General features: G+C 38.3%; 5 protein-coding genes across 9 annotated transcripts in view; 4 read left to right on the top strand and 1 right to left on the bottom strand.

The window, feature by feature from the left end:
- LOC104827739 (eukaryotic translation initiation factor 4E-1) overlaps positions 1 to 1,302 on the top strand; it is a 2,673-nt gene extending 1,371 nt beyond the window's left edge. Inside the window, exons 2-5 of the mRNA XM_010560975.2 lie at positions 443 to 608; positions 703 to 828; positions 934 to 999; positions 1,101 to 1,302. Of these exons, the coding sequence (XP_010559277.1) occupies positions 443 to 608; positions 703 to 828; positions 934 to 999; positions 1,101 to 1,151 (409 nt within the window). The 3' untranslated portion in view covers positions 1,152 to 1,302. The remainder of the gene's footprint in view (positions 1 to 442; positions 609 to 702; positions 829 to 933; positions 1,000 to 1,100) is intronic.
- Positions 1,303 to 1,328: 26 nt separating this feature from the next.
- Positions 1,329 to 4,332, bottom strand: LOC104827741 (transcription factor GTE12-like). 3 transcript variants are annotated; one of them, XM_010560977.1, is made up of 10 exons: positions 4,199 to 4,332; positions 3,139 to 3,890; positions 2,942 to 3,008; positions 2,681 to 2,871; positions 2,509 to 2,569; positions 2,297 to 2,374; positions 2,095 to 2,207; positions 1,901 to 2,015; positions 1,697 to 1,806; positions 1,329 to 1,627 (listed from the first exon to the last, which is right to left on the bottom strand). In XM_010560977.1, the coding sequence occupies exons 2-10, from the start codon at positions 3,871 to 3,873 to the stop codon at positions 1,421 to 1,423; spliced, it is 1,677 nt and encodes a 558-aa protein (XP_010559279.1). In that variant the 5' UTR covers positions 3,874 to 3,890; positions 4,199 to 4,332; the 3' UTR covers positions 1,329 to 1,420. The 3 variants fall into 3 exon arrangements, with proteins under 3 accessions (XP_010559279.1, XP_010559280.1, XP_010559278.1); XM_010560978.1 differs by having other exon boundaries at positions 1,901 to 1,967; positions 2,297 to 2,380; positions 4,199 to 4,331; XM_010560976.2 differs by having other exon boundaries at positions 2,297 to 2,380; positions 4,199 to 4,331.
- A 90-nt stretch (positions 4,333 to 4,422) lies between these two features.
- LOC104827742 lies at positions 4,423 to 7,441 on the top strand. Its single transcript, XM_010560980.1, has 10 exons — positions 4,423 to 4,760; positions 5,201 to 5,328; positions 5,439 to 5,510; positions 5,610 to 5,749; positions 5,872 to 5,986; positions 6,080 to 6,160; positions 6,242 to 6,379; positions 6,517 to 6,604; positions 6,696 to 6,809; positions 6,920 to 7,441. The coding sequence occupies exons 1-10, from the start codon at positions 4,499 to 4,501 to the stop codon at positions 6,931 to 6,933; spliced, it is 1,152 nt and encodes a 383-aa protein (XP_010559282.1). The 5' UTR covers positions 4,423 to 4,498; the 3' UTR covers positions 6,934 to 7,441.
- A 450-nt stretch (positions 7,442 to 7,891) lies between these two features.
- LOC104827743 (probable methyltransferase PMT14) lies at positions 7,892 to 11,837 on the top strand. Of its 2 annotated transcripts, none has more exons than XM_010560981.2 (8): positions 7,892 to 8,085; positions 8,668 to 9,325; positions 9,474 to 9,684; positions 9,811 to 10,093; positions 10,191 to 10,577; positions 10,727 to 10,804; positions 11,085 to 11,345; positions 11,601 to 11,837. In XM_010560981.2, exons 2-7 carry the CDS (start codon positions 8,681 to 8,683, stop codon positions 11,323 to 11,325), a joined length of 1,845 nt encoding a protein of 614 aa, XP_010559283.1. In that variant the 5' UTR covers positions 7,892 to 8,085; positions 8,668 to 8,680; the 3' UTR covers positions 11,326 to 11,345; positions 11,601 to 11,837. The 2 variants fall into 2 exon arrangements, with proteins under 2 accessions (XP_010559283.1, XP_010559284.1); XM_010560982.1 differs by lacking the exon at positions 7,892 to 8,085 and adding an exon at positions 8,220 to 8,311.
- A 2,587-nt stretch (positions 11,838 to 14,424) lies between these two features.
- On the top strand, positions 14,425 to 18,645 carry LOC104827744 (two-component response regulator-like APRR2). 2 transcript variants are annotated; one of them, XM_010560984.2, is made up of 12 exons: positions 14,425 to 14,448; positions 15,218 to 15,417; positions 16,154 to 16,233; positions 16,327 to 16,393; positions 16,492 to 16,538; positions 16,638 to 16,715; positions 16,814 to 17,329; positions 17,407 to 17,547; positions 17,616 to 17,834; positions 17,920 to 17,985; positions 18,078 to 18,125; positions 18,209 to 18,645. In XM_010560984.2, the coding sequence occupies exons 2-12, from the start codon at positions 15,300 to 15,302 to the stop codon at positions 18,431 to 18,433; spliced, it is 1,605 nt and encodes a 534-aa protein (XP_010559286.1). In that variant the 5' UTR covers positions 14,425 to 14,448; positions 15,218 to 15,299; the 3' UTR covers positions 18,434 to 18,645. The 2 variants fall into 2 exon arrangements, with proteins under 2 accessions (XP_010559286.1, XP_010559285.1); XM_010560983.2 differs by lacking the exon at positions 14,425 to 14,448 and adding an exon at positions 14,463 to 14,607.
- The last annotated feature ends 3,890 nt before the right edge of the window (positions 18,646 to 22,535 follow it).

A 22,535-nucleotide genomic window follows, 5' to 3' on the forward strand; every position in this document is an offset into this window, starting at 1 on the left:
CCCCCCCCCAATATTTGCGTGATAATAAGAAGGGCCGGTTTGGCTCAGCGGTAAGCTCACTTGCCGTGGGATCTGAGATCGTAGGTTCGAATCAGCCTCTCTGCATAAAAAGCAGGGGTAAGGCTGTGTAGTATATTCCTTTTCCCAGCATCGCCACTAGGTGGGAACATGAACTGGGTTGGTCCTTTATTTGCGTGCGTGATAACAAATGACAGACAATTGACTTCTTGGTGATCGTGACCTCCCATTTACATTATTTTGTTTGGTATGTTGGGCAAGGAAGTATGTAAACAGCAGCGCTAATGTGTATAACACTATCCCTTTAATCTGTTTATATCGGCTTCTTCATAGTAACAGGGGTCTCATAGGTTTGTAGTCTTATCTTTTTCCATAGTTTTTCTGTCTTTTCCAATGATTGCATCAAGACAATTCATGATTGCAGCCTGTACAATAACATGCGCCATCCAAGCAAATTGATCCAGGGGGCGGATGTTTACTGTTTCAAACACAAGATCGAACCCAAATGGGAGGACCCTATCTGTGCGAACGGAGGGAAGTGGACCATGAACTTCCATAAGGGAAAGTCTGATACGTGTTGGCTCTACACTGTACGGTTTTATTCTTACTTATACGAACCCTAGTTCTCTCTTGAGGTAGAGTGTATGGATCTTAACTGACTAAGCATGTGGTGGTTGCATGCAGTTGCTCGCTTTGATAGGAGAACAGTTTGATCATGGGGATGAAATCTGTGGAGCGGTTGTCAACGTCAGAGGGAAGCAGGAAAGGATATCCATATGGACCAAGAACGCTGCCAACGAGGCTGCCCAGGTTAAAAGCATTTCTCATCACTTCTTAAGGCCATCCAAAAAAAAAAAAGGCTTCAAACCCGCTGTTCAGCTCTCAGTTTTGTTTTGTTCCTAAACTATGGCACAGGTGAGCATCGGAAGACAGTGGAAGGAGTTTCTAGACCACAATGAAAACATAGGTTTCATTATTCACGTAAGAACTAACTGTGACATAGAGATCTTTGTTTTGTGCAGTTGACAAGTGTTTTGATGATTGCTTTCGAGTTCACTGCTGGCTGTTTGGGTTTTTTTCAGGAGGATGCAAAAAAGCTCGACAGAAACGCCAAGAACGCCTACACTGCCTGAGACAACGTTACTGAACTACAACAGCCTTTGTTAGTATGAGCTCTTAGTGTTGTTCCTAGACAAATTTTATGTCAAACATTCCTGTTATCTAATTGGGTATGTTTTTGTTACCTCAAAGGTTCTTCCTTTTTTTTGTTGCTGCGGTTTTACACTTGATTGAATATTTTATTCATAAAAAGTAAAATGCTGCATGCATGATTTTTATGGAATTCGTCAAAGACAAACGGTTGTATATGCAGCCGTCGTGTGCGGTAGAGATACAATTGCACCTAAAAAATCTCTCCCTCTTCGAAGTCAACCCCCAAAACAGAGGTTTCTGATTCAAAGTCTTCGAGACAATCATCTTCTTTCATGACCAGACCGAAATTCTCGAGCAATTGATGATGAGAAATACTCGCGCCAGAGCCGAAGAGATTCTTCATCTCTCTCTCCACCCTCAGGTTGTTCTCTTCCTCAACCTTGGCCGCTTCTTCCATCTGTAGACACACAAACAATCCAAATGAGAACCCATTTTAACTTTTGTAGAAGAAGAATGAGAAAAACACCTTTTGCAGAAGAAGACGCTGTCTCTCACGCTCCATCTTCAGCTGCGTTTCCTTCCTCGTTTGCATGGCAGCCTCCGCTGCTCTGATCTCTGCCTCCATTCTAGCTTTCTCTGCATTTGTATGGAATGCCCAAGTGTTAAAAACCGTCATAAGAGACAGCAAGTTGGTGTTTCCTTTTTCACATGTGCACGTAATGATCTATACCTTCAAGTTGCATTCTTTTGAGCCGTTCTTTCTCTTTTTCTAGTTTGCTTGGATCAGCATTTTTACCCTGCAGGCATGATTCGACAAGATCCTCAGAAATACGTCTACGTCTTACCTATCAAAGACAGACTTTCAATTGGCTAATATTTTATAATTACGATAGAACAGATGTCAGGAGAAGAAGAAGATATTACGTTATCAAGAACTTTTCTTTGTTTGGCTTTCAGGATTGTGTCAGCAAATCGGCTCTTGAGTATTGCAGCACGAAGAGCCTTCTTCGGAGACAAGGGCACATCAAGAATTGTATCTGCAACCAGAAGAGAAATCTTGAGAAAACCTAACTAAACAAAAGTGTATCAAGATCCAATTCAAACTCATGAATAAGAAAGTGCTCACCTTGGTCCCATGAAACATCATTTGGAGATTTCTGAGGCTGAGAATTCTGGCAACCATTTTCCTCGTTCATTGAACTCACTGATTCTTCATTAGAAGTTACGAAATTCAAAAAACATACCGAATTAGTTAGGACTCGGTTACTACAGTAATAACAGAACATCCGATGTAAATGGCATAAAAAGGTAAAAAAGAAAGAAACATTGTCCCCTCACCACCAGATTGTGGATCTGACTTGCTATACTGTGATTCTGAAGTGCTTTTTGCCCGACAATCCTGTTACATCGAGACAATCACAATAAGTTACTTATCCAATCCATGTGACATTGACACTAAACACAAGACAGACAGGGAAACTAGTATCGATAAGCTGCAGCCTGTACATACCGTTATCGAAGACATTTCACTCCCTATATCTCCGCAGGGGCTCTCCAATGTGGTATCGAGACTGGGACAATTCTCAGATGGGGCACTGAACTTGAGGCAATTGTAACCAGTATTGCCAGATGAACCATATTGGGCAGCAGCAAAATTTGGGGCTCCATTTGCAGGATCATGTTGCCCACAACCATTGGCAACTACATTGACGTCCAAAAGATTAGCTCTGATACTAGAGCCAAATAGCAGATTAATTCTGCGACTTTGTACCTTTACTCGAGCATTTCACAATTGATCCTGTTCCAAAGTGGCCCTGATCCAGCTTCTTAAGCCCCGGCTGAAAATAACAAAGGTGTTGTAAAAATGTTAATTACCCAAACTTAGCCAGAAAACAGTATCCTTGAAATCAAATCCACAGAACATTCGATTTCTCAAGCTCAGCAAAGGGTTTTGGTCAGATATCAAACCTTTGTTGCTATGGCTGTTGGCCTGACAGAGTGAGACACCTTTTGGTCTTTCTCTTCCACCGGCTTCGACGAATGGGAAACCTTTCTGGCCTTCTCTTCCATTGACTCTGTAGACGAGATGGGAGAGCTTTCACTGAAAGCTGGGGTTTCAGATCTGCTCTGTCCCGAGCAATCAGATTCAACTTCAGTTTCCTTTGAATTGCATTTCCTCACAAGCGATTTCCATCTGAACTCAAAAAACTCATTCAACTCCTTTGCCATCTTGTGAACCATATTCTCTCGAGGATTATACAACATAGCATTGGAGAAGGTTAATCTGACATCAGCTGCAAATTCTTCTTTGCTATTGTATCCATTCTTCACAAGCTTGCATCCGATCGTACTAAAATCCATCGGCTTCGAAACGACAGAAAAGTAATCAGGAATATTCAGTTTAACAGGATCCACAGGCTCATCAAAAACCCATCCGAATTGGTGTGCCTTCATTGATTTTAGCAGCACAGAACATTGGCGAAAGACATTGCCATCCAGCTTCTGCTTCTTATTTGTCTGAAACTCATCCGGTTCCTCATGTCCATGCTTTCTCGAGCCATTATCGCTAAAGATGACTTCACCAGTTGGCTGCTCAGTTTTCTTCTCCTTATAGCTGCAGCCATTAATAATCTCCGTCTTGGGGAAAACTCTCTCAGCTCCTTGGGAACCAAACTTGATCCTCAGTTTCATAAGAGCGACCATTCTCAAGCTCCAAAAACCTGGAACAATATATAAGAGTCACAAATTAAAAAACTAACACACACACACACAAAAAAAAAAGCAGAGTTCTCCTCGACGAACTGCAAATCCAAGTCGGAGATGGCCGAAGACAGCGATTGACAGAACCCACTACTTGGCTGGAAGAAAAGAGATATTTCACAGAATTCGGAACCGTAAACTAAAATTACGGGAAAACGGTCCATTTAACAATTGAGCGAGAGATTTTCAGAATAAAATCGAACGAAATCCAGATGAAAATTGAAACCAGAGAAGGATACAAGAGAGAACACAGAGAGAGAAAGAGAACCAGTGAGACTGCGATGGGCGTGAATCGTGGAGATAAAGGGATCGGATCCCTTCGAGAATTCGCCGGCAAGAGAAAGAGAGAGGGTGAAGAAATTGAGGATCCAGGCGATCCAAAAAGACGCTGAGGTTTAGGGTTTTCAGAATTTTTAGATTTTCCTTGTTTCCCTTTTTGCCCCTCCGCGTTCGCAATTTTTTTTATATTTATTTTATTTTTTGCACTCTAATTTGTCATGATTTGACATTTTGGTAATGGTAAAAGAACTCTCTTTCTTTCCCACCCTGCGATCATACAAACGGGAAAATGGAATCGATGCCGAGGAAGCGAAGCAAATCGGAAACCAAAACCCCAAGAAGAAACCCTAATCCGTCGTCCGCTCCCATAGGCGCATCGATGGAACCACCGAAAACTCTGTTCCCTCCCAAGGAAGAGTTCGCGAGGCTCGTGGCGGTGGTGGCTATCGCGTCCGCCGTCGCGTTTGCCTGCAGTTTCCTCGCCGGGTTTCTGAGCTCTAACCCCAAACCTTTCTGCGATTACAGTTTCGATTCCATCGACTTGGACTCTGGTGAGCTTCGGATTCATCACGCTCCTCTTTTTTTTTTGGATGGCCACCGAAGATAAAAATGGCGCTTTGCCTTCTGGTTGTAATTTATCGGTAAATGTCAAAAAGGACCCGATTTTTCCAGAACTTTTAGAATTAGGGACATCATTTAGTAGTTTGTTTCGATTTAACCTAGGATTTAGTGATGTTTACCGACAAATCAGCCAACTTTAGCAATTCCAGAAGTAATCTTTGCCCAAAAGAATCCCATGGGTTGTTGCTTCAGGTCGAAAGCTTCCAGATTTTAATGGTATGGCAAAGGATTCTGGTTTTACTAGTGTTTTTACCCATATCCCTTCAAGCCCGGTGTCATCGAGAATTTGTTTTTCCTATGTCTTCTTTAGTTTTATAATTTATAATTGTAGGTCTATAACCCTTAAGTTCTTTCTTTCTTATTGCATCAGATTTGTGTGAGACTTGTCCGGAAAATGGGGAATGTTACCAAGGAAAGTTGGAATGTAAGCATGGATACAGAAAGCAAGGAAAATTATGTGTAGAAGATGGAGAACTCAATGAATCAACAAAGAAATTGGTAGTCTTGCTTTCGCGTTACTCTTCGTTCTATTAATTTACTATCTAAAAGTATCAGATAAAAGTTTTGTGTGCTTTTTTCAAATTCTTACTTGTTTCTGTTATGATCAGATGAAGAAGATTGAAAGAAAAGTTTGTGAAGCGAATGCTCATAATGAATGTTATGGTACTGGGGTCATTTGGGTATGTGCTGCTGTATCTGTAGGCCGTGGTTTTATCATTGATACGTGTTCATATTGTAATAAAGGTAAACATGGAAGTGAGCCTGTATTCTATCTATAGGTTCAGGAGAATGATATTTGGGAGGATCTGCGTGGAAATAGTGTGATGGAAAACCTAGACGAGCATGGTTACTTGTATTTGAAAGGAAAGGTAGTAGAGGCTATTGATAAGCTACTAGAGAAACGGACTGATTCTCTTGGGTATCATTTTCGTCACTTCATCTTTTGTTTTAAAGTCTTTGGAACGTCTGCAAGTTATAGTTATTTTACTTCTTATAAAATCTTGCTAAAGTTTCAGCCTTTATCTTTCCTTCTTTGTTTAGGACCAGAGAGTTGAAGTGCCCTGAGTCGCTGGTAGAATACTACAAACCTTTAACATGTCGAGTACGCCAATGGCTCTCCCGGCAAATCCTCGTTATTGTGCCTGCGTGTGCATTGGTATTCTACTCTTAGAAAAAGGCAGCTCCTTTGAGTGGTTTAGTTTTGAGTGATCAACATGTTCAAGCTTGTTCACTGTGTTGAGATGTACAGCTCTTGGGTTGCACTTTATTACATCAGAAATTTCGGCGTAAACGGTATATATCACATAGAGTTGAAGAGCTATACCATCAGGTAAATACCATTTTCATCCAGCATTTCAAGTATCAGTTTTTCCTTCACCCAGAACAAGGGTTTTGTTTATCAACTTGTTAGGTCTGCGACATCCTGGAAGAGAACGCCTTGACAGCAAAGTCTTCGGAGAGTGACTCCGAGCCTTGGGTTATCACATCACGCTTGAGAGACCATCTCCTTTGGCCCAGAGAAAGGAAAGATCCTCTGTTGTGGAGAAAGGTAATTCTTTTCGCCTTTCTCTAGCAAAATCCCTTTCCATGAATCGGCAACGACTAGTTCCCTGCTGTTTGTTAACTCCAGCTTTTCTGATTCCCATTATGTTCTTTATCTTCTAAGTATGTGTGGCTATTCTACAGGTTGAGGAGTTGATTCAGGAAGATTCACGGATAGATCGCTACCCGAAAATTGTCAAGGGGGAATCGAAAGTTGTATGGGAATGGCAGGGTATGAACCGGAATTGTGTTGCCCTCTTTTGATTTCACCCTTCTCTTTATACCTTTTAATCCATTGAAGTTAATTTCCTCATATGATCCAGTCGAAGGTTCTCTGAGCTTATCCAAGTTAAAGAAACGGCAAGAGAGACACAAATTCAGACAAAGCGACAACTCAGGCTCGATTTTGCAAGCAAATTACAACAGAAAAATCACTGGTAAGAAGCTAATGCCATTTCTTTAACTCAGTTCATTCTTGTTTTCCCAGTGAGTAGACAACCGACCAAGTCTTGACATTACCATTATCTTAATGTGGGTTTGTACTCAGAGGCAAGCTCCTAATACATTTGCAACACTCTGCAATCTTGAAGCTTGGAGCTGTTATCTTTCGAGATTACTGGTTTGGTCTCTTGAAGGTACTGACTTTTATGTATTGCTTGGATTCTGCGAGTGCAGTAAATATACCGAACAGAAATGTATTCCGAATTCTCACCGACGGCTTCCGGTCAGGGGACGACAACAGTGTGCTCCGGTACAAATTCTGGTACCGGGGGATTTATAAGTTCTGTCGGTAAACCCGATCGGTTTAGTAGGTTTAAGTTTCGGTGACCGGTAGAGAGATGGGGAGTGTCGGCTGTAAGAGTGAATGGTGCATCAACTGAGTTGATTCAACTCTCTGTCTTTCATGTTTCATTAAATATATATTAATTTAGAACTGCGAACTAACTATAAGCCATTAAATAGATAAAGAAATAAATAAATACAGTTGGGCTATACATATGTCGGGTTCTCATTCTATGACCGACGTTAGGATGGAACTGCATCTCTTTAATTACATGTGTTCTTTTTTTATTATTAATATTATTAATGTGGGAGAGAAGATTATAGTAATGGAATGATATATTTAAGTATTATAACGGAAATTAGTTCGAGTATCACTTGTTTTTCTCTCCTTGTTTTTGTCAACTTTAGGTCCACCGCCAATAGGCTCGAATGGAAGGCAGTCAGTCTCCTTTTCTCATTATTGAATTCGGTAATTTTGTGGCATTGAGATTGACATTTTTCCTTCTTTATTTTGCGATATTGATACAATTTAATTAAAATTTTAGATGCTTACTGAATAAATCTTCAGATTGATAGTAAGTAATAGCTGATAAGTTTGGCACGCACATAATCGCACTGTGGATTTACTGATCTTATGATGATAAATAAAAAAAATATCAAAATTACGATCTAAATATAATACTATATAATAAGATCTATATATATATATATTCTCCTTATTTTTATATGTATTGGTTGAAAAAAACCGACTCCTGTTGAATGAAATCAAATCTGAAATGATTATTGGAAGTCATATTTTAGCAACGCTTCCAAAGCTCTCTGCTTAAAGTGAAGCTTTTGAGTTGTGCTTGTCAGTGGGGGAGGAGCTTGAGCATAGATCTGAAGGGAAAGACTCCGAGCAACAAGATCTTCTCTCACTACATCGACGAGGTTCGTATCTCTCTCCTTTTACTTCATTTCTATCTTTGATAGTGACTTATTTCAGCGAGATCCGATGCGGGCTTTCCATTTGGGTTCATGGGGTTTCGTATGCAATGCTAAAGTTACGAACTTGCAGCTCCGTGAAGTTGGATTCTTCTGCTTAAATCTACGTCTCTTCTGCTGATGATGATTTCGTTTCTATTCGTGAAGTGGGTATTGCAGTAGAACGACAAAGGTTAGGTTTTTGCTGTTGATAAGTGAAGGGTTGTGCTGAATGAAGAGCTTTTTCTTTTGAAGATTCAGCTTTCAATCGTGATTTAGATCTTTAGTTCCGCTGGATTCCTGTTGAGTCAGCTCAACTGTTTATGTTCTGAAGATTTCGCTGCTGATGAGTACTTACACAGAAATAGGAACTATTTTTATCGATCTCGAAGTTACAAATTCCTGTTAAATTGCACTTGTGTGTGTGAACTATTTTAGACTCCTGTTGGAGATTTTTCTGCATTCGATTGCATTACATGTAGGTAGTACTACGAAGAACTACATGGAGTGTTCAATTAATCATAAGCTCTGGCTTTTCGATGCTTTCAGGAGAGTCCAGATCATGGGTTCTAAGCATAACCAACCTGGGAATAGGTCGAGGAGTTCTCTCTCCATAATCGTAGTGATAGGTTTGTGTTGTTTCTTCTACCTTCTTGGAGCATGGCAGAGGAGCGGGTTTGGCAAAGGAGACAGCATAGCAATGGAAATAACCAAGCAGGCACAGTGTACAGACATTGTCACCGATCTGGACTTTGAACCGCACCATAACACGGTGGAGATTCCTCAAACGGCTAAGCCCAGACCCATTGTGTTCAAACCTTGTGATGTGAAACACAAGGATTACACCCCTTGCCAGGAGCAAGACCGTGCGATGAAATTCCCGAGGGAGAATATGATTTACAGAGAGAGACACTGTCCACCAGAGAATGAGAAGTTGCGCTGTCTTGTCCCAGCTCCCAAAGGGTATATGACTCCATTCCCTTGGCCTAAAAGCCGGGATTACGTCCACTATGCCAATGTTCCTTTCAAGAGCTTGACAGTTGAAAAGGCCGGGCAAAACTGGGTGCAGTTTCAAGGAAATGTGTTCAAATTCCCTGGAGGAGGAACCATGTTTCCCCAGGGAGCAGATGCATATATAGACGAGCTAGCTACAGTTATCCCAATCAAAGATGGCTCCGTCAGAACTGCGTTGGACACTGGATGTGGGGTAAGACACTTATGCTGCCTGAATTGATGTGTATGCACATGTCATTGTAGCTCTCTCCGAGTCTCCAGGCATAATTCACATTTTATAGATCTTGTTTTTGGTGTAGACTTCCATTCGACATGAATCTTTTCCCCCTTTTTTGCGATAGGTTGCAAGCTGGGGTGCCTATGTACTTAAAAGGAACGTATTGGCTATGTCATTTGCACCACGGGACAACCACGAAGCACAGGTACAGTTTGCACTTGAGAGGGGTGTTCCTGCAGTTATAGGTGTCCTCGGGTCAATTCGTCTGCCATACCCTTCAAGAGCATTCGATATGGCCCAGTGCTCCCGATGCTTGATACCATGGACCTCAAATGGTTAGTATCAGTTACTCATCTTTGATCTTCTTGCCTAGGTGACACAGTGACAGCAAACAATAGAATGGGAAATAGTATAAAGTTACTGAAATTGGTGGCTTTTCAACATTTCAATTGCTTGTGCAGAGGGAATGTATTTAATGGAAGTCGATAGAGTCTTGAGACCGGGTGGGTACTGGGTCTTGTCTGGCCCTCCGATCAACTGGAAGACCTATTACCAGACTTGGAAGCGATCTAAGGAGGAACTTAATGCTGAGCAGAAGAAAATAGAGGAAATTGCAGAGTCCTTGTGCTGGGAGAAGACGTACGAGAAGGGAGACATTGCTATCTGGAGAAAGAAAACAAATGACAAGTCCTGTGATAGGACATCAGTTACTATCTGCAAGGGAAAGGACACCGACGATGTCTGGTGTGTTCTTTCAACTGTAATGTCAAAATGATCTATATACTTTGATGTAATAGTTTCTCTTAACGTTAGCACTCTCCCGCTTCATGCTCTATCACAGGTACAAGGAAATGGAAACGTGTGTAACTCCATTCCCTAAGGTATCCAGTGAAGAAGAGGTAGCAGGAGGAAAACTGAAGAAGTTTCCGGAAAGGCTGTTTGCTCTCCCTCCACGTATTGCCAAAGGTCAAGTTGAGGGTGTCGATTCTGAATCATACCAGGAGGACAACAAGCTCTGGAAGAAGCGCCTGAATACCTACAAAAGGATCAACAGACTGATAGGTACCACAAGGTACCGCAATGTGATGGACATGAACGCTGGTCTCGGTGGATTTGCAGCAGCACTCGAGTCCCCCAAGTCTTGGGTTATGAACGTTGTCCCAACCATTGCAAAGAACACGTTAGGCATTATATATGAGAGGGGTCTCATCGGCATTTATCATGACTGGTATGTTTCTCCTCCTTCTGTGACATCTTTCGCCACATTTCAACTGATTTTTCAGGGGAGGTTTGCAGCTTTTACTGTGCTAAAGCCTAAAGGTCTGACCTTTCAAAATATAAACACCGTTTCCAATGTCTTCTGGTTTATATCTGCAGGTGCGAAGGCTTCTCTACTTACCCGAGGACATATGATCTTATCCACGCCAATGGTGTCTTCAGCTTGTATCAGAACAGGTCATCCATTACTCTCATTGGTCCAAAAGATTGCCCTTTTTGCACTCAGCCATTGTTGTTCCTCATCTGCATTGTTAAAAATCGAACCTTTTTTCTTAAATCTGTCTCAAGAAAGTATTGGCCCGACATTAACCTTAAACTTCAGAAACAAGGGTCGTTTTTACTTTCTCGTAAAGCTAGAGACTTTGGAACAAAACGCAGTGATGTTCCTGAAGATCTCAGACATAACTCTCTAATGATGTTCTGCTGTGCTTGTCTCTGGTTTAATTTCCACAAACAGTTGCAAAATAGAAGACATTCTCTTGGAGATGGACCGTATTTTGCGGCCAGAAGGAATGGTGATATTCCGGGACGAGGTCGATGTTCTTAACGACGTGAGAAAGATGGCAAATGGAATGAGATGGGACACGAAACTGATGGACCATGAGGACGGTCCTCTTGTGCCAGAGAAAATCCTGGTGGCCGTCAAGCAGTACTGGGTCGCCGGCGGCGGAAACGGTACTTCCAGTGAAGAAGAATAGCCAAAACTTCACCACCTACGGTATTCATATTCCCCGTACCTTTTTTTTTTTATCCATTTCCCGGATTTGACCACAAAGTTTTGTCATTGTCAGCTGAACCCCTGAAACCTCGCTCTTTTGTTCAATTCTTCTAATTCATCATCCTTCCTCGATTGATTACAGTTCCAAAAGCCAAGGCCTTGTGATTGTGATGCAGATTAATACAAGATTAGGGTTTTTCTTGCATTTTTTCCCGAGTTTAATGCCCCTGAAATGGTGTTTGCTTTGTTTATCAGGTTATGGTGTCCACGACGTGAGTGTAGATCTATGTATCCCCAATTGACAGCCAAGTTTACTCGAAGCCAATTGAAGCAAAAAAAAAAAGTGCGGGAGAAAATCATAATTTCTATGAAAAGGAGGGGTCAAAGTCGAAATACTATAGATGATGTAAAAGAATATTTGCAACTTTTTTTGTCCCCGAGCATCTGTTTTGTTTTTTATTTTATTTTATTTTATCCTCCATAATTATTGTTGATGTTTTTGCCACGGGATAATATAGTCGAAGGCTCGAGAAAATAAATTATTTAGAAAAAAAAAATGATATGCCCCGAAATAACCTTTTTCATGTGCATTAATAATTGTAGTCCGGACTCTGAATAATAAATCGAAATCAAACAATTTATGTAGAACACGTGGTGGCGATGTTGATAATACCGGTGAAGAATTCGTGTGCATTAATTCTGCATGAAAGTGGACTTGACTATTTACTATTTTAGACAATATCTAGTGAACAAATCGGCAACCTATAGTTGTCATGGCCCGTGGACCACTCTTTGTTGTACCATATATACACATGCACACACACATATATATATAAAGTGTATATATATATGCACAAATACAGATGCATCCGTATCGTACATGAAAAAAAAATGACAGTTCCCTAAATATGTAAAAGATAAATACATAATCGAAAAGAAAATGTTTCTGACCATCCATATAAATACTTATATGTATATTTATATATAAGAAGAAAGAGACAAATTTTACTTGTATTATTGGGATGTAGAAGAGGTTGAAAGGAACGTTATTTAGAGAATAACTTTTGACAAAAAAAAAAAGCAAGAAGAATATAGAATATATCTATGTGGTGTGTATACAAGTATCGGGTGAGGAATATAGTTTGATTTTGATCGTATAATTTATAACTACGTCTTATATAAAGATAAAATTAAACTAATACGAAATTAATTTGAAGAAAATGTATGAATTTTAAAAATATAGGAAAGTTATAAAGAAAATAAAGTAAAGGAACAAAAGGTGGGGCGAAGAAATTTGTGTGGCCGAAAACAAAAGAGAAGAAGCAAGAAGTTTTGGTGAGATCCAGAGTACGGACATTCCCCTTTCACTTGCCGGTTTCGGCCGATTTACACCCACGTGTGTATTGTAGACTCGCATGCGTAGGATGGGATTAGTCTGGATTCTTGGACCGGGGAAACCCGATTTACCAAAAAAAAAAAAAAGTTTTGGTGACACCTAACAAAAAGTCGCAATACACAACACTATTTTTTATTTCAATTGTTTTTCTATTTGTTATGAAACGGACATTGATTTGGGATATCTAAATCAAATTAGAAAACAAAAAAAAAATTAAAAATAAAAACCACCAATGATCCTTCGCAGCTAAAACCGTGGGCTTTGGTAAGAACTATGTGCTGTTCTCACCTCTGTTTTTTGTTTTCTTTCGATTTTTGGCCCAACTAAATAGACTGTGACATTTTCGCCCCTATTGGCCGACCAGGGAAAAAAAACATTATATCGAATTAAATTGGAAATTCGGAAAAATGACAAAAAGAAATACGACATCCTAGAGAATTATTAGTGTTAAAAATAAATAATTTAATACGATCACCCTATAGTTAAATTTTATTATAATTCCCATATAAATCTTGTTACGCTTGTTATGCCTTTTGTCTTTTTTGAAGCCTCTATCCAAATCATTTGAAAATTCAAATGCTTTTGATTAGGTACGTAACTTATATGGACTTTTATATAAATTTTTATTGACTTCGCAAAATCTAATAAGAAAAAAAAAAGGAAGAGGAATCTATAATGATAATCAATTCCTATTACCAAAAAAAATACAATTATGAACTATTACACAATAGTTGTGGCTATCATAACAAAAAAAAAATAGAGAAGAGGGAAAGGCAACTAATGAAAAGTAGCTTTCCCTTTTACCATTATTTTATTTTTCATAAAGGAAGTGTTAATGTTAATTCAATTTAGAATTTTAGTTTATTAAAATGGATTTTATATAACGTATGAAACATACTTGCAAAGAAACTTACAAGCACACATTATCAGCTACTGTTCTTCGTATAATAAGTGTGTATTTCAATACAAAAATGTGAATTTTGTTTCCTTGAAACTTATAAGATTGAAAAGCGACGTTAACGAGAGTATATAGAGGATATATTTCTTAATTTATATGGAATAAAATGGAAATAAAATGATTGAAAAGTTACAAGCATAATGCAAAAGTTTGGTCGAATATTTCATTGTTGCTTTGAAATTAAAATGTAAATGTCATTATAAAAGTCGGGCAAGGAGTTTGAAAGTTGAAACCTTTGCCAAAAGATGAATTATTGTTGTTGCAAAAGAAAATGGCAATTGATACGAAGTCAAAATTACAATCTTAAGTATCTTTTATTAATAATAAGTGTGATTGTAAAAAATGATACTGAAATAGATATCACACCATAGATCTAACAGCTTTTGGGGTACAATTAATCGTCACCTTTTCTATATTAATATAAAATGCTATTAAAAAAAGGAACGATGAGTTTTATGATTTTATGTATATATAATTTCAGGCGAATATTGTATTATATAAAATCATAAGTCATAAAATAAAAAGTTCTCCAAAGTTTTTGCTCGAGCATATATATTTCATTAAGATCACAGGCATATGCGTATATATCTCTACATAGGACATAAAAATGAATGAGAAATTTGGAAATAGTGCCAAATGTCGATCATCATCAATTTCTATAAAGAGAAAAGGTGGGGTTTAGCTAAATATGCAAAAATCTTAATACAAACAAAAGATGGTCTGATCTGATCCCATTTAACATGTTTCCGGTGAGGCCCTTTTCTTTTACTTTGCATGTTATCATTCTCTGGTGTCCAAGCCAATGACAACATCTCCACCACCTTAATCTCTCTCTCTCTCTCTCTCTCTCTCTCTCTCTCGAAAGGTTTCGGAGTTTTGATCCGAGGGTGAGGGATAAACACTTTCAGGTGAGGTGAAACCTGCAACTGAGAAATACCCATTAACCAGTTTCTTCGTTTTTCACCATTTGAATGTGAAATCTTTCTTTTTTACATATAAAGTTTTGTTTTTTACCTCTTCTCTTTGGGTGAGTGCGTATGTATGCATTGCATGTAAGCATCTCTCTTGGGTTTCTTTTCCTCTCTGGAAAAATCTTTGCTTTGGGATTAAGCTGGGATCTTTCCTGTTGTGAGTTATCCGATGAGAATCCCAGATTTTTTTTTTTTTTGAAAAAAAAGAAGAATCAAATCTCTGTTTCTGGGTGTTTCCTAAATCCTAGGGATTTGCCTTTGGTTTGGTTTATCGTTAGACTGTGTTTAATCAACTAATCTAGTTATGTTATTACTATTATTACTGTCATTATTGCATAACATGAGTGCACGGATTTTCGAAATAAACCCTTTGTTTCACATGTTTAATGCTCAATTTTGAAAATGATTCCATCTGTGTTGGTATCACTTCACAGCCGGTCGGTCCACTCTATGATATTAATGGTTTATAAAGCTGTTTGCTTTTCTCCGTGAATAATATTACTAGACTTTGCCCCTTTTCACTTTCCTCTGTTTTCTTCTTTTTCAGAATCCAGGCATTGACTTTGCTCCGGTGATACCTGCGAATCTCCGGCGACGGCGGTGGCCGGGAAAACGATGCGAAGCCGGCAATGGTCTGTACGGAAGACGATCTTTCAAACTGGAGAAATTTCCCAAAAGGACTTAGGGTTCTTCTTCTCGACACGGAGGCCGACACCACCTCCAAGCTCCAATCCATGGATTATATCGGTGAGGCAGAGATCTCCACTCCTTCTATTCCTTTTTTTTTTTTGGTTAAATTATTATAAGGTTCATATTAAAAGAATATAATCATATATATATAATAATAATAAATATATGATGTCAAGATATGCGATTCCTTTTCAAGTACATTCAGTTCTTACATCTCTGGTGAAGAATCAGTCTCTGCGGAAGATCTTTGTTCTATTATATATAAACAGCCCAATATATGTAATATAATGTCTCTGTTCATACGCACACTCGCATATACATATATGCTTGTATAGATCTGCGTATAATTTTCCTTTCATCAGTCGCCATTTAGATAAATATGGTTCCTTCCGCAATGTTCACTGAAAGTCCCCAGTCGAAAATAAAATACACTGATTTCTACTTTTGTATGTATGTATGTATGTATGTATGTATGTATGTATGTATGTATGTATGTATGTATGTATGTATGTATGTATGTATGTATGTATGTATGTATGTATGTATGTATGTATGTATGTATGTATGTATGTATGTATGTATGTATGTATGGTCTGACAGAATTTTCCATTGTTCCAATTAGCTGTAGAATTCATATACATGTGGAAATCTGATCATTTTACTTGGCCTGCATTTTGGAACTTCACCAGTTTCTGACCGGAATCCTAAGTTATAGCCGTAAACAAAGTTCGGTAACTTCGTCTTCTTCGCCACCATCAAGGTTGAGCATTCGATTCTTTGTTTTTTGTTGCAGTCACGAACTTCGCAGATGAAAGTGAAGCTCTCTCAGCCTATTCCAAGAGACCCGAGAGTTTCCACATCGCCATCGTTGAGGTAAAAGAGCCGTCTTTCCCTGGGAAAATTGATCTTGAATCTGACATTCTTGCACGTGATTTACGGTTTTCATAACGTCTGGTGATTTACTAGGTGAATGCAAGCGATAAGAACAAAAGTTTCGAGTTTTTAGAAGCTGCCAAGGACCTTCCGACTATAAGTAAGCCTCTGAATTCGGTCCGACATTCGTATATAGTAAACAGGGAATCCTTGCTGTGTTGATGAAAACGGAAAACGTGAATTTGTTGTCTTTTACAGTGACTTCGAGAGATCACTGCCTAACTACGATGATGAAATGCATAGCGGTAAGAGACCGACCATTAGACTGTCGACCGGATCTTCTTCCAGTCGCTTCTTTTTAAGTATTGTACATATGTGACGAGGAAATGACGAGTCTTTTTCAGCTCGGTGCAGTCGAGTTCCTTCATAAACCGCTCTCCGAGGACAGACTAGAGAATATTTGGCAGCACGTCGTTCATAGGGTCCGTGTGTTTTAGGATTCCAAATTCACTCTCTTGATTGCGTTCATTCTGACATAATCTTTGACGGGACTTTTATCGTTTCTGTTGGTTTCGGTTAGGCATTCAATGATGGGAGAAGTAATGTTTCGGGATCGCTCAAGCCCGTGAAAGAATCTGTTGTGTCGATGCTTCATCTTGAGTTGGGGAAACAAGAAGAGAACGACGATGATATGAGGACGGATGAGAAAGATCCGGCTCCCTCTACCCCGCAGCCGAAACAAGGCTCATCGAGGTTAGTAGACGACGGGGATTGCCAAGAAAACGTGAACTGTTCGATGGAGGAGAACGTGAATTCATCGAACGAGAAGGAAAATACGGAAGATCGGGATATCGGGGAGTCCAAATCTGTCGAAACTACAAACCGAGCGTCTGATGGTAATAATGTGGCTGTCAAAGAAGAAGGAGAAGGCGAAACGGATGACGTGAAGGGCCAGAGACAGGACACTGATCCTGCTCATTGTCTGAATCAAGATGACAACAACAACAACAAAGACTGTCGTAAATCGGGTCATCTGACTAATGATAAGCCATCCGGAGTCAAGAATGTGTCGGGGAACAAATCTAACAGAAAGAAGGTTACAATGTCATCACTATCTCGTCTTTTTTATCTAGGGTTTGGTGATTAAAGCGGTGATAATGGATCTCATTACAGGTGGATTGGACGCCGGAGCTTCACAAGAAATTCGTGAAGGCGGTGGAGCAGCTGGGAGTGGAGCAGGCGATACCGTCGAGGATACTGGACTTGATGAAAGTCGAAGGGTTAACCCGACACAATGTGGCCAGTCATCTCCAGGTTGGTCGGTGATTTGATTATTCCCCCCTTATCCGAAACGCAATAATTGAAGTATATATTATATGCAGAAATTCAGGATGCACAGGAGAAATATCCTGCCGAAGGAGGATCATGACCACCACCACCACCACCACCGGAGATGGATACAACCAAGAGGTCATAATCATCATCTCAAGATTCAGACCAGATATGGGGGTTTATCGAACCGTCACGTGATGGCGTACCCGGCGCCACCAATGTATCACGTGTGGGCTCATCCCACGTGGCCGCCCACTTATCCACCACCCGTACTACTTTCTCACTCTTCACCGGTCGCATATTACTAAGCATTACGAAGTTTGGTCTAATGGGTTGGTTAATGGTGTGATTCAGGTGCATGGTCAGGCGTGGGGTTGCCCGGTCGGACCGCCTGCCATCCAACCATGTCATACTTGTCAAGTGAGTCACTTCGTTCCAACATTAACCCGAAATCTTTGCCTTTGATCCCCATTCCAATTCCCCAAAACTCAATTTCGTTTCCATTGCCGCAGAATCTGACCGGACCGCCGCGGCCGCCGAGCTCGTTTAGTGTGCAGCCGGTAATATTTGAATGAATATAACTTGACAGTTTTACCATAATAATAGTAATAGTAATGGGTACGATTGTGGATGGGGATTTTAGGAGGAGGAGGAAGTGATAGACAAGGTGGTGAAGGAAGCAATGAGCAAGCCATGGCTAACGCTGCCACCTAGCCTCCCTCCGCCGATATCGTTTTGGCCGAGCTCTCCCGCCGTGGCATCTCAGCCGTCCCTTCCCCCTGCCTCATCAACGGCTCTCGTCTCTGCTGACGTGTCCTCTCTCCTGTGGATGACGTCATATATTATCCGTATCAACAGTACAGTCTGATTCGGGCGAGTGAGTTGTCACTATTAATTTTTTTTCATGTTTTGTTGACGGCTCTGTATGGAGCCACGTCTGTGGGTGAGGACCTCACGTCGAATCTGCGGCTGTAAATATCTGGGGCGCTCTATTTGAATTGACAATTCGACACGTGTCCCAATAAATAATTAGACTTTTTGTTGTCGTTATAATAATAATAATAATTAAAAGGTTACACATCTCAGTGATTTCGTAACTTCCAATCATTCTTCCGAACATTTTTGACACGTCCAAACGATCCAATGTACAATTTCTTACAAGTTGGGGCCATTTAAAAGCCTAACTGAATAGAGGCCCATAAATAATAATAACTGGCAAGTGATTCATAAATTGCGTATCATCCATGTGTATATGCACACACACATATATATATATATATATACACATTTTTTTTGTTATTTACCTTTTATAAAATCTTCTACAAATATCCAGATTTCTATCATATGAAATAATGGGATTTTTGGATAGAGCAAGACAGCTCAGAAAATGTCATAATAAAAAAAAAAGTAATAATCAAACTGGGTTTATAGTGCAGCTCTTTTGCTGTGTGACAAATTTCACTCGGGCTGGATTGCAATGCTTAGTGCATGTCATTGTCACTGTTCTTATACGTGGCTCCTTTAAATTCATACATATATATATACATATATACACACTATCTTTAAAGTGTATTTGCAGCACTCCAATTGGAGGAATCAATCAGAAATCTTTGTACATGCATTTTCTGTATTTATATGACAAGATAGTGCGATTGTTCGGCCGAGTTAAAGTTAGGAAAAAGATATTAATTATGATGAAAGTGATGATATTAATATTGATTTTTATTCTGAATAAAGAAGAATAAAAAGGATTTATTAATACATATATATATATATATATATATATATATCTCACTGTCATTCTCTCTTCGTTAGCGACAAAAGATATGGCCACTGTCTTGCATGGGTGGGATCTCCAATTTTCTCTTTCCCCTATGGTCCGAATCAAAAGCACGAACATGGATGGACAGAGATATATATTTTAATATGAAATGGAAGAGATTAATTAATTAAATCCAACATCAAAACTCAGAATGCCTCTTTGATCCAATGGCGTGGAAAAAAAGAAATTAAAGATATACAAATTATGAACAAGTTCAATTAAAAACAAAAACCACGGTTAAAAACTTTATTTATTTCCGTTTAAACCCAACCATTTTATCAGTGCAGAAAGGACCCCGAATCTCCTTGCATTTAGTTGTAACTTGTGAGAGAAATGTGAGGATAATAACTTCATATGGTTGTATCTAAGCAAAGATGCAACAAAGTTCTCGTGGTTCATAATTTATTTACCTAAATTCATGATTGCCTTTTTTGAGCTGTAAAGCATTCTTTTAAACGTTTACAAGTTCGATTTTCTTACAACCTTTGGGGCCACACAGAGGGTTCAGCATATTGGGTGATTCTCGTTCACTTGTCTTGACGAGGAGTCAGTTTTCGCACAAACACTTGCGTACATTCCGTACGTAACACATTGGTGGTGCTTTCATTACAACTAATGCGTACACTTTGGTCCATATGTACAGCGTGTACTGACCGTGGGAGTGTTGTGTTAAATTCTCCTACATACATATACATACACTATTGCTTGTATGGTGTACGTGTGTGTATATACATATACACACGATATGTTGAATGATTCTAAAACAAACCCTAATAATGATAATTGAATCGATACAACTTTGTATTCCGATTGAAACAACTATTAACTATTTTGATGATCCAATCGGAATCGGTCGAATGTTATAATTGGTTGAGAAGGGATGGATGTATGATAACGCAAATCTGATGTTTGAATTGGAGTTGGAGAGAAAAGATAAAATTTAATTACAATAAAACTTTCTTCTAACTTAGAGGGGATGTCCTATTAATGCATATCATATAATTTCTAGTGTACAAATAACGACAAATTAAATAAAAACACACTATATATATATATATATATATCATTAGATTTTGTAGCTTCATTTCCCATCCACGCTTTTGTTTGGAAAAAATGATTAAGAATCAAATTCAAGAACCGTCCTATTGCCATATGATGATATCCTTTTTTGTTTGTTACCCTTGGTATTTCTTTCGATGGATTGTTCATTCTGATCAAAGACAAATAAATTACATTAAAAAAAAAAACTGCACTTTTCATAGCTTTTCTTAGAAAAAGAAAAATTGTATTTGTACATCAATTCGTCAATGGAGGATGGGACCAATTCGCAACCTTTACAAGATAAGCCTTGTGGATTTATTGGATTGTCACACAAGCTCATTTGGAATAGTCTGCTCGTGTAACCTAAATGTTATCACTAATAATGCGATTAACGGATATAACATAAAAGAATTGTTTGTGTAATATATAATATGCACATATACGGCCTTTCTAGAAACATATATAGAGGGCGATATCTATCTATGTATCAAAGTCTAGACTAGATTCTATAATTAGAGCTATTGATTTTAGATTAGTATAAAGTTGGTCTTTAAAAGGTTATAAGATCGTATAAAGGATAAATCATTAATGGCGTTGTTTTAAACGTTTCATGATTTGATTGACTGGGATAAGTGTTAGAGAAATAAATGGCTACGCGTTATTAGATTGCGATTAGACGTCTACACTTAAAACGAGTCTATGACTCTTTTTATTTTATTTAAATAAATGGCTATGTCGTTTTTTTCCAATTTTTTTAATAATTAATAGAATTAGACAATTAACTGATTTGATTAGACATGCATTTAAACGACCGTTTAAATGATAAATAGTGGTTTTTTCCATTCGAAAAAAAAATACAAGTAATTTCTATTCCGATCATTATAAAAGTTACAATATTTTAATAGGAATTAAAAAAAACAAATGGGGAATTATGCTTCACAAAGGGTGCGCTTACATCTCTAAGTGGTCCAAAACTTCATACACTGTTAAATTTTTTATTTTTGCCAAGCCGACCTACCAATTGTGTGTACCCAATGTGTTGGATTTGGTACATTTAATTTTAACAACTAAACAGATAAATTAATTAATTAATTTGATGGAAAAAAAACATGATGTAAAATTGATTAATTAATTATTATATTATAATAATATTTTAAAAAAGTCTAATGGGTGATCATACTCATTTCGCCACTGTTTACTTAGAGCTGAATTAATGATGGTGGGGTTTCATAGATATGTGGTAATGACGGTTCAATCAGATTCATTAAATACTTATCTTACGTGTCATTTCCATGCTTGATTGTTGCTCGTCTTCTTTGTTTTTTTACGAATCTCGTAAAAATTATTTGTAACCATTGAAAATAAAATTTTATATACTTCTATATAAGTCCCTGTCCGTAGCATTTTTCGTTTCGAACTTGGGTATCAATATAAATATTTATGACTGTGTCCATCGCGGGTCATAACCATTGATCATGACTTAATTCATCCATAATTACAACGTAATTATCGTAACATATGCATATTTTTAAATAATTTACGGTAACCTTATTAATAAAATTTCTTATGAATTCAAGATAATCAATTTGGTTAATCAAAATAATAAATTAGGCTCAGGTCAGCAAAAGATTTATGATGCCTTTCGGTAGCTCCTCTGTCGCCAATTGTTTGGGGTTCCATCTGGTTGATTTTTTTTATAAGACCCTTTTTATATTTGTATGAGACCATTTTGTTACTGTTACTTTTATATTAAGTTATTTACCTATATTTATATATAAATATATAATCGATTCGAATATAAAGGTAAGACTTTATGCCGTTGTTTTTCAATGCATAATTGGGGTATATGGTATATATATTTAATCATTGGATTACTTTAAATAATGAATGAATTGCTTTCGTTTGCCAACTGCATGGCTGAAAATATTAGCTGGAGCTAAGACTAAATTTTGAAAACTGCAGATTTGTTGATCAAGAAAGTGACGTTTGACTTTCCATATTTTTATTATTTTCCAAAAGAAACGACAGACATATTTTATCACCATTTGATATATATATATATATATATATATATATATATATATATATATATGCTTTTTTCTTTCTT

This window comes from Tarenaya hassleriana, unplaced genomic scaffold (genome assembly GCF_000463585.1).
Source record: "Tarenaya hassleriana unplaced genomic scaffold, ASM46358v1 Cleome53, whole genome shotgun sequence".
Lineage (NCBI taxonomy): Eukaryota > Viridiplantae > Streptophyta > Magnoliopsida > Brassicales > Cleomaceae > Tarenaya > Tarenaya hassleriana.

Coding starts and splice junctions, on each gene's coding strand:
- LOC104827742 (XM_010560980.1), top strand. CDS start 4,499: ATGGAATCGATGCCGAGGAAGCGAAGCAAATCGGAAACCAAAACCCCA. Junction 5,750..5,871: donor AAACGGACTGATTCTCTTGG/GTATCATTTTCG, acceptor TTCTTTGTTTAG/GACCAGAGAGTTGAAGTGCC. Junction 6,605..6,695: donor AGTTGTATGGGAATGGCAGG/GTATGAACCGGA, acceptor CATATGATCCAG/TCGAAGGTTCTCTGAGCTTA.
- LOC104827741 (XM_010560976.2), bottom strand. CDS start 3,873: ATGGTCGCTCTTATGAAACTGAGGATCAAGTTTGGTTCCCAAGGAGCT. Junction 3,009..3,138: donor CAACAGCCATAGCAACAAAG/GTTTGATATCTG, acceptor TGTTATTTTCAG/CCGGGGCTTAAGAAGCTGGA. Junction 2,872..2,941: donor TGTGAAATGCTCGAGTAAAG/GTACAAAGTCGC, acceptor ACGTCAATGTAG/TTGCCAATGGTTGTGGGCAA.
- LOC104827743 (XM_010560981.2), top strand. CDS start 8,681: ATGGGTTCTAAGCATAACCAACCTGGGAATAGGTCGAGGAGTTCTCTC. Junction 9,685..9,810: donor GATACCATGGACCTCAAATG/GTTAGTATCAGT, acceptor TTGCTTGTGCAG/AGGGAATGTATTTAATGGAA. Junction 10,094..10,190: donor AAGGACACCGACGATGTCTG/GTGTGTTCTTTC, acceptor GCTCTATCACAG/GTACAAGGAAATGGAAACGT.
- LOC104827744 (XM_010560984.2), top strand. CDS start 15,300: ATGGTCTGTACGGAAGACGATCTTTCAAACTGGAGAAATTTCCCAAAA. Junction 16,234..16,326: donor TCCACATCGCCATCGTTGAG/GTAAAAGAGCCG, acceptor GTGATTTACTAG/GTGAATGCAAGCGATAAGAA. Junction 17,330..17,406: donor ACAAATCTAACAGAAAGAAG/GTTACAATGTCA, acceptor ATCTCATTACAG/GTGGATTGGACGCCGGAGCT.